General features: G+C 32.7%; 1 protein-coding gene across 1 annotated transcript in view; it reads left to right on the plus strand.

The window, feature by feature from the left end:
* LOC137659676 (uncharacterized) overlaps positions 1–10,000 on the plus strand; it is a 283,127-nt gene that overhangs the window by 112,706 nt on the left and 160,421 nt on the right. The window contains 1 exon segment of the mRNA XM_068394501.1: positions 7,790–7,925. Within this exon segment, the coding sequence (XP_068250602.1) occupies positions 7,790–7,925 (136 nt within the window).

Below are 10,000 nucleotides of genomic sequence, written 5' to 3' on the forward strand. Positions count from 1 at the left end.
TTAGCAAATTGAATATATGACGAAATCCTAGTGAAGACTAGTCTATTGTAAACCCTAAATTTTAGCAAATTAATTATATGTCGAAATCCTAGTGAAGACTAACCTGATATCGTAAATCCTAAATTTTAGCAAATTAAATATATGACGAAATCCTAGTGAAGACTAACCTGGTATCGCAAATCCTAAATTTTAGCAAATTGAATATATGACGAAATCTTATTGAAGACTAGCCTGGTATCGTAATTCCTAAATTTTAGCAAATTAAATATATGACGAAATCCTAGTGAAGACTAAGCTGATATCGTAAACTCTAAACTTTAGTCAATTAAACCTATGTATTTCCATATTTCCTTTCCTCACTGGGCTATTTTTCCCTGTTGGAGCCCTTGGGTTTATAGCATCTTGCTTTTCCAACTAGGGTTGTAGCTTGGCTAGTAATAATAATAATAATAATAATAGAACTTCAAAAAGTTCAAACTTGCAGCAAATGTTTTTATGATGAACAGGCTGAGATAAGTTTCTTTTTATAATTAATATGAAAGATCTGTTTTAATGTTGTTACTGTTCTTAAAATATGTCTTTTAAATTGTTTATTTCTCTTCTTTGTAGTTTATTTACTTCCTTATTTCCTTTCTTTACTGGGGTATTTTTCCAAGCTGGGGCCCTTGGGCTTATAGCATCCTGGTTTTCCAACTAGGGTTGTACTTTAGCTAATAATAATAATCATAATAATGATAATGATAATGATAATGATAATGATTATAATAATAATAATAATGATGATGATGATAATGATAATAATAATAATAATAATAATAATAATAATAATAATAATAATAATAATGATGATGATAATAATAATTTATTATTATTATTATTATTATTATTATTATTATTATTATTATTATTAATGATAATGATGATAAATTATTATTATTATTATTATTATTATTATTATTATCACACATCGTAACGAAGAGTAAATCCGGAAAATCATAGATTTACTAACAATTAGATTTCCCTTCACCTTCACGACTCAAAAAAAAGAAAAAAAAAACTCTTCCCTCCTGTTGCTATGTGAGTGAATATTCACATTTCCCTTTTCAGCTGTTTGTCCAACATTTACTCAAACTTTTATTTTCACTTTCCAGCAGATGGCTTTCATTCCTGCATAGGTGCCAGTCAGTCAATCATTTTGTTCAACTGCCTTTCATGTTTTTTGTCTCAAAACTTTCGACCTATTTTCGCTTTTTTTTTTTATTCCAGGAAGTTATTTCTCTATATTTTCACCTTCTTAATTAGTTTATTTTTTGCTTAATTAAATCATTATCCAAATAAATCATATTTTTTTGTATTTATCTATCATTTAGTCCAACGGTCTTTCATATCTTTTGCTCAAAACTTTCAACATATTTCGCCTGTTGATATTCTTTTCTTTTCTTTTTCATCACAGGCAGTTATTTCTCTTTCTTCTCATTTAGTTTTTTTTTTTTTGCTTAATTAAATCATTATCCAAATAAATCATATTTTTTTTATTTATCTATCATTTAGTCCAACTGACTTTCATATTTTTTGCTCAAAATTTTCGACCTATTTTCGCCTGTTGATACTTTTTTTTCATTACAGGCAGTTATTTCTCTTGTCTTCCCATTTAGCTTTTTTTTCGCTTAATTTAATTATTATCAAAATAAAATCATTTTTCTTATCTCATTCCAGGTAGTTATTTCTCTTGTCTTCTCATTTTTTTTTTTTTTTTTTTTTTTTTTTTTTGCTTAGTTTAATCGTCATCAAAATAAAATAATTTTTCATATCTCATTCCAGGCAGTTATTTCCCTTTAGCTTCATAATTTCTCTAGTTTAGTTTATTTTTTAGTCAAACTGCCCTTCATATTTTTTGCTCAAAACTTTCGACCTATTTTCGCTTGTTGAGTCTCTCTTCATTTTATTTCATTCCTGGCAGTTATTACACTTTAGCTTCACAGATCTCATTTAATTTATTTTTTTGCCTAATTTAATCATTATCAAAATAATTTTTTTTATCTCATTCCAGGCAGTTATTTCCTTTTTAACTTCACAAATCTTCTCATCTAGTTTCTTCTTTTGTCAATGTAATCATTATCATTTTATTGCTCGAACATAATCATTACAAAAATAAATTAAAAACTCAAAAAGATAATTTGATTTATTTTCAAATTCATAATTTTGTTTATTCATAATTTTCTCTGATCTATAGGCATTTTTTTCTTTTTATTTAAAGACGTTCACTCGTACTTTCATAATCGTATCGATTTCTTTAAAGCTCACTCTACAGTTATTCATTTCCCACGAGATGATAATGTATAGAAATTCCTTACAAATGTAGGTTCTTTAATTCTGAAGCATCTAGTTGCGTCAAGACGTTCTCTCGTGTAACACTATTCTAGCCTTTTAATAGTGTTTTAAGCACTTGTCTAACCTTTTAATAGTGTTTTAAGCACTTGTCTAGCCTTTTAATAGTGTTTTACGCACTTTTCTAGCCTTTTAATGGTGTTTTACGCACTTGTCTAGCCTTTTAAGTGTTTTAAGCACCTGTCTAGCCTTTTAATAGTGTTTTAAGCACTTTTCTAGCCGTTTAATAGTGTTTTAAGCACTTGTCTAGCCTTTTAAGTGTTTTACGCGCTTTTTTAACCTTTTAATGGTGTTTTACGCACTTTTCTAGCCTTTTAATAGCGTTTTAAGCACTATTCTAGCCTTTTAATAGTGTTTTAAGCACTTATCTAGCCCTTAAATGGTGTTTTAAGCACTTATCTAGCATTTATTAGTGTTTTAAGGACTTTTCTATTCTTTTAATAGTGTTTTAAGCACTTGTCTAGCCTTTTAATAGTGCTTTACGCACTTTTCTAGCCTTTTAATAGTGTTTTAAGTACTTTTCTAGCCTTCTGATAGTGTTTCAAGCACTTTTCTAACTTTATTGTTTAAAGCACTTTTCTAGCTTTTTAATAGTATTGAAAGCACTTGCATTTTAATAGTGTTTTCAGAACTTTTTTTAGCCTTTTAATAGTATTTTAAGCACTTTTCTAGCCTTTTAACATTGTTTTAAGCACTCTTCTAGCTTTATAAGTGTTTAAAGCACTTTTGTAGCTTTTTAATAGTGTTGAAAGCACGTGCATTTTAATAGTGTTTTCAGCACTTTTCTAGCCTTTTGATAGTTTTTAAGCGCTTTTCTAGCCTTTTTTTAGCATTCCAGAAGGCTAAACCTTCTGGTTAAAACACCACAACCAGTCACTGCAGTCTCTACAACATTTACAACGCTTAAGAACTTTAAATTCATTGCCAATTCTCTTCCCAACACTTAGAAATTTGCATTAAAAAACTGGAAATGTCTGGCAACATTTATTCCTGGATTTTTACCGTTTTAAAAACCGATGTATTGACGTAAAAGAGTGATACTACGGGCACCAACCCGTAAAAGATAATAACAAAGTAAGGTAAAATAACGGTCGCCAGTGTTTTGCTGAAATACGGTTGAGAACAGGATATTTTTACGGAAAATTTCCGATTAGAATTAGTTTTCTTTCTAACGGTGTACGTGATGATAATCTATGAATAATCTATATGAATATACGAAATAAACAAAGCCCTAAAGTCAAAAAATCTAAAAACATCATCATCATCATCATAAACAACATAAACATCATCATCATCATCATAAACATCATCATCACCATCATCATAAACATCATCATCACCATCATCATAAACAACATCATCATCATCATCATCATCATAAACAACATCATCATCATCATCATCATCATAAACAACATCATCATCATCATCATCAACTACATCATAAACAACATCATCATCATCATCATCATCATCATCAACTACATCATAAACATCATCATCATCATCATCATCATAAACAACATCATCATCATAAACATCATCATAAACGACATCATCATCATCACATTCCCACATCTCTTACCCAACCCCTTTCAGCATCAGTCCTCGACTCCATTGAGGACAGAAAGCTCTTGATGTAATTAGCAGCTGATTAATTCCATTTTTTCTCCCCAGTAATAATCATCCTAATGAAACGATATGAATTCGAACACGGGTGAGCTCCCTTCGTTTAATTGCCAACTGTCCTCCTCCTGTCTGTCATTGTTGGCAAAGAAGAGCAGTTGCAAATTCAGATAATATAATGTGTTCTCCTATGATGGCTGCTTTTCCGGTCCCATAGTACAGGGGAACCCTACTCTCTGTCCAAAGCCGGTCCCAGGGGAACCAGACTCTCTGTCCAAAGGTACAGTCATTACTCAAAATGAGGTGATACTTTTACTGATTAGCCATAAATGCATCCTGGCTAGTATAGTGGTACCGTGTTCGCCTAGCATTCGCCTGGTAGCAGATCGATCCCAGCCCTGGACCGTAAGTTTAAGATGTTTACCGGGGAGGCTACTGCTGTGATTGGGCAGCACAGCGAGGGGTTGGGCTTGCCCGGCTGACGTTCTGGTGAGCATCTATTCTGATGGAACTGGAACTGAAAGCAGATATCTTTAGCCTAAAACCTTTAAATTTTGAACTGATGGTTGGTGTTAATTAAAATAAACTCCAACCATTGATTCTGGGGCTTGAATGGACTTGGCTAAATTGACAAGTGCCGTTTTGCGATGTCTGTCGTTATGCAGAATTTTAGATACATGTTCCTAAAACATTCTATTTTGATTGTACATTTGTTATCTTGTAGTTTTTCCCTTCATTTCCTCACTGGGCTATTTTCCCCTGCTGGAGCCCTTGGGCTTATAGAATCCTGCGTTTCTAATTAGGGGTGTAGCTTAGCTAAATAATAATAATAATAATAATAATAATAATAATAACAGTAATGTTGAGACGAAAAGTAGGGTGATTTGTGTATGTGTGAATATGTGATTTATGATAATAATAATGAAAATAATAATAGTGATAAAAATGATGATAATAATTTCAGCATTAAAGAAAGCATTAAAGGGTTGCCGTGGCCTGATTGGTAACGTCTCTGCCTGGTGATCATCAGTCGGGGGTTCGAGTCCCGCTCAAACACGTTAGCAACCTCACCATCCTTGTGAGCTAAGGTTGAAGGGTATCGGGGAGCCTCTAGGTCTATCTGCTGAGTCCTCAGCAGCCACTGCCTGGCCCTCCCTGGTCCTAGCTTGGGTGAAGAGGAGGCTTAGGCGCTGATCATATACTATATGGTCAGTCTCTAGGGCATTGTCCTGCTTGCTATGACAATGTCACTGTCCCTTGCCTCTGCCATTCATGAGCGACCTTTAAACCTTTAAGAGAAATGCGGGTACTTAAAACGCCAAATTAAATGTACAACAGTTGTTATCAACCATAGTTCAAATTCGACATCAAACAATTGAATAAGTTTGTGATATGATAACTGTTAAGGAGCGATGGAGAACATTGAATTACATTCCTTTTACATTAGATAGATTTTGCACTACTTAAATTACACAGTTCATAACAAATTTGATGTTTTTGTCATTGATATAAGTGCATACAACATACTAGAAAATAAAATAACAGTACTGAAACCTAGAGGCTCGTCACATTGTGTATCAGAATGTATAAATGCAGATCCTGAATATGTATTTGCGCAGTTGATAATTATGTAAATTTAGACACAGGTCCCACGGTGTGAGGAACCTTTGATATGTCGTTCCAAGTAAAGGGACTGAGTTCTGTTGTCTCGTGAATATTAACTACCACATTAACTAAAGGTTAATGTGGTGGTAGTTAATGTGGTGGTTAGAATACATAGTGTAGTCACTTGGTTCTTTATAGATGTGATAGGAAGAAATATAATACTGATAGATATGTTAAAGTTAATTTAGAACTTCTTCCAACTTTTTTTTTATTTCGATATACCCTAAGTTCAATTCCAACTCTAAGTCTTAAAAAAGTTTAAAGGCCACTTTGGAATGGAAGAGGCAAAGTACAGTGATATTACCCTAGTTAGCAGGACATTGCCCTAGAGACTTACTTACTTTACTTACTTTAAGGGCTGTGTTTCTTGTCCTTTACAGCAGGGAAACCCTACTCTCTACAGGACCTCCACATTCATTTTATCATGTTCATTCGAAAGCATTCAACATTTAATACCCCATACTGCTCGTTTACTGTCAAACCCACACTATTGAAGCACTTTGAGAACAAGAAAGTCTTCAACTCCCTCTTGAAAGCCTTAATATCTTCAGTCTTTCTGATGTCTAGTGGGAGCTTAGTGTACAGTCTCGGGGCCGCATATTTAAAGGCTCTAGGACCTACGGTAGACATATATCTACGTTCCAATAATTTGAAACCATCTGTAACTATTCTCGTGTCGACACGATTTGTTGGCTGCATAATATATAACAATTCTTATCCTTTTTGGACGTCCGAATTTGATAGTTTGGTGGTTTATTGAACATATTTTAAACTGGGTTCTCGTTTTAATTGGCAGCCAGTGTAAATCAATTAGTGTATGAGTGACTCTTTCTCTGGGTGGGACACCTTTTATCAGTCTTGCTCCTCTGTTTATTATGTTTTGTAAATTTTTAAGTTGTACTTTTGGTAGGACCAGGGAGGACTAGGCAATGAATGCTGATTACTCAGCAGGTAGACCTATAGACTTCAGCTATTCGAATCCCAGTCCCTCAGAGCTAAGAATGGAGGCTTGGTTTAAAGGTTTAAAGGCCGCTCATGACTGGCAGGGGCAAGGGACAGTGACATTGCCCTATCGAGCAGGCCAATGCCCTAGAGACTGACCACATACACATGATCAGTGCCCATGGCCACTCTCCACCCAAGCCAGTACTAAGGAGGGCCAGGCAATGGCTGCTGATGACTTGGCAGATAGACCTATAGGCTCCCTCAAACCCCCCATCCTTACCTCACAAGGATGGTGAGGTTGCAGCGACCAAAGAAACTAGTTTGAGCGGAACGCTAACCCAAGTCTGGCGTTCACCAGTCAGAGACGTTACCACATCGGCCACCGCAACCCTTGTAAGTCTTTCCTACTCTGTCCTCGGTGACCAGTGTCTTGTTTCCTCAGGTCTTATGTGAACAAAGTGGGTTTTAGGTGCTGTTCAAGATTGTTTTCCCTAAGAAGTAACTACTAAATTGTATGGATATGTAATGACCTTGACCATAACTCTGTTGCTCATTTTTAACATTGAAACCTTTCAAACATTTGGTCATCATCTCCTCCTAAGCCTATTAAAGCAAAGGGCTTCGGTTAGATTTCACCAGTCCTCTCTCTCTCTCTCTCTCTCTCTCTCTCTCTCTCTCTCTCTCTCTCTCTCTCTCTCTCTCTCTCTCTTTTGTGCTTTTAATTCAATACCTCTCCATTCAGCATATACTTCCCACTTCATAGTCCTGCACTGGCCTGTAGACCACATGTCATAATTCCCTAATTTATAAACTTAAAAAATGGAATAGTACCTAACTGATGAATGTACAGTCACTCATATAAGTTTATGGATGTCCGGGTGTTTGAGAGAGATTTATACTCCACACCTTTCTGGACGACAGGTGTCTGGGAGCACGAGACCGGTCAAATGTTCAACTATACTGTGCAGTTGACCGTTTTCGCATTCCCAGACACCTGTCGTCCAGAAAGGGGTGAAATGGAAATCTCTCTTAAACACCCGGACATCCATCAACTTATATGAGTGACTGTACTCCCAAATCCCCTGCACTAGGCTGTAGGCCCCGTAATTCATAAATCCAAATATTAAATCTGTTCCTTATCCCCCTTCTTTTTTTCCTTCTTCAGGCCTCGTCTCTCCAGCAACTGACGAACGTAAAGAACGGAGGTAGATCCTCCATCACTCTCTCGAAGAACAGCAGCGAACACGACCAGTCTCCGGATTCGCCACACGCGCACCTCACGAGCAGCCACAAACACAAAGGTATGATTGGCAATTGTGCTCTCTCAAATGCTTGTAGTGAGTCATTAATGTTTTTTTCCCCTCAGTTGTGCTTTCTTAATTGCTAGCAGTGAGTCAATATTATTTTTGTGTTCATTTCATTTTTTTATTTGGGGGGGGGGGGGCGCAGTTGTACTTTCTTAATTGCTAGCAGTGAGTCATATTATTTTTGTGTTCATTTCATTTTATTTCTTTCTTTTTTTTTTGTGCCCGCAGTTGTGCTGTCTTAATTGCTAGCAGAGTCCTTATTATTTTTGTCCATTTCCTTTTTTTTATTTATTTTTTTATTTTTTTTGCCCGCAGTTGTGCTTTCTTAATTGCTAGCAGTGACTCCATATTATTTTTGTGTCCATTTCATTTTTTTCTTTTTTTTTTTTGTGCCCGCAGTTGTACTTTCTTAATTGCTAGCAGTGAGTCCATATTATTTTTGTGTCCATTTCATTTTATTTCTTTCTTTTTTTTTTGTGCCCGCAGTTGTGCTGTCTTAATTGCTAGCAGAGTCCTTATTATTTTTGTCCATTTCCTTTTTTTTATTTTTTTTTTTTATTTTTTTTGCCCGCAGTTGTGCTTTCTTAATTGCTAGCAGTGACTCCATATTATTTTTGTGTCCATTTCATTTTTTTTTGGCCCGCAGTTGTACTTTCTTAATTGCTAGCAGTAAGTCCATATTACTTTTGTCCATTTCATTATTTTTTTTTTATTTTTTTTTTTTTTTGTGCTCGCAGTTGTGCTTTCTTAATTGCCAGCAGTGATTCCATATTATTTTTGTGTCCATTTCATTTTTTTTTTTTTTGTGTGTGCCCGCAGTTGTACTTTCTTAATTGCTAGCAGTGAGTCCATATTAATTTTTGTGTCCATTTCATTTCTCTTTACCATACAACAGAGATTCATATCCTCATTGAAGCTAACTAGTAAATACCTAGTGTAGGATAAAAACTAGAAAAGGTGTATATTTTACAATCTTACCTTGTAAAAAAAGACGTATCGTTCCAAATGTGCTTTTATTAATTGCTTAATTGCTAGTTATGAATTCTTATTGTTTTCTTTGTATATATTTACTTAGTTCTTTATCATTATAGTTATCTCTAATTAGTTAATAGCCATACACCAGTGATTTATGGTATAGTTATTAGTTAATAACCATACACCAGTGATTTATGGTATACTTCATTGATGGTATCTTGTATGCGATGAAAATTCGAAAATAGTGAGTACATGCTGTACATTCACACATTGTAAAGAAATGTGTAGATTAGTCTTCGTTTTAATGTGTGATTGATATTAAACGTCCCCCTCATATAAACAAAGAGCAGGTGTTTGGCTATATATATATATATATATATATATATATATATATATATATATATAATGTATATATATACATCTATATATGTATATATATATATATATATATATATATATATATATATATATATATATATATATATATATATATATATATATATATACATCTATATATATACATCTATATATATATACATCTATATATATACATCTATATATATATACATCTATATATATGTACATCTATATATATACATCTATATATATATACATCTATATATATGTACATCTATATATATGTACATCTATATATATATACATCTATATATATATACATCTATATATATATATAATCTATATATATAATCTATATATATACATCTATATATATATATATATATATATATATATATATATATATATTTATATATATATATATATATATATATATATATATATATATATATACGTCTATGTATATATATATATATATATATATATATATATATACATATATATATACATCTATATACATATATATATATATACATTATATATATATATATACATATATATATTACTGTATATATATATATGTATATGTACATCTATATATATATATATATATATATATATATATGTATATATATATGTATATATATATATATATATATGTATATATATATATATGTATATATATATATATATATATATATATATATATATATATACTGTATATATATATATATACA

This window comes from Palaemon carinicauda, chromosome 20, assembly GCF_036898095.1.
Source record: "Palaemon carinicauda isolate YSFRI2023 chromosome 20, ASM3689809v2, whole genome shotgun sequence".
Lineage (NCBI taxonomy): Eukaryota > Metazoa > Arthropoda > Malacostraca > Decapoda > Palaemonidae > Palaemon > Palaemon carinicauda.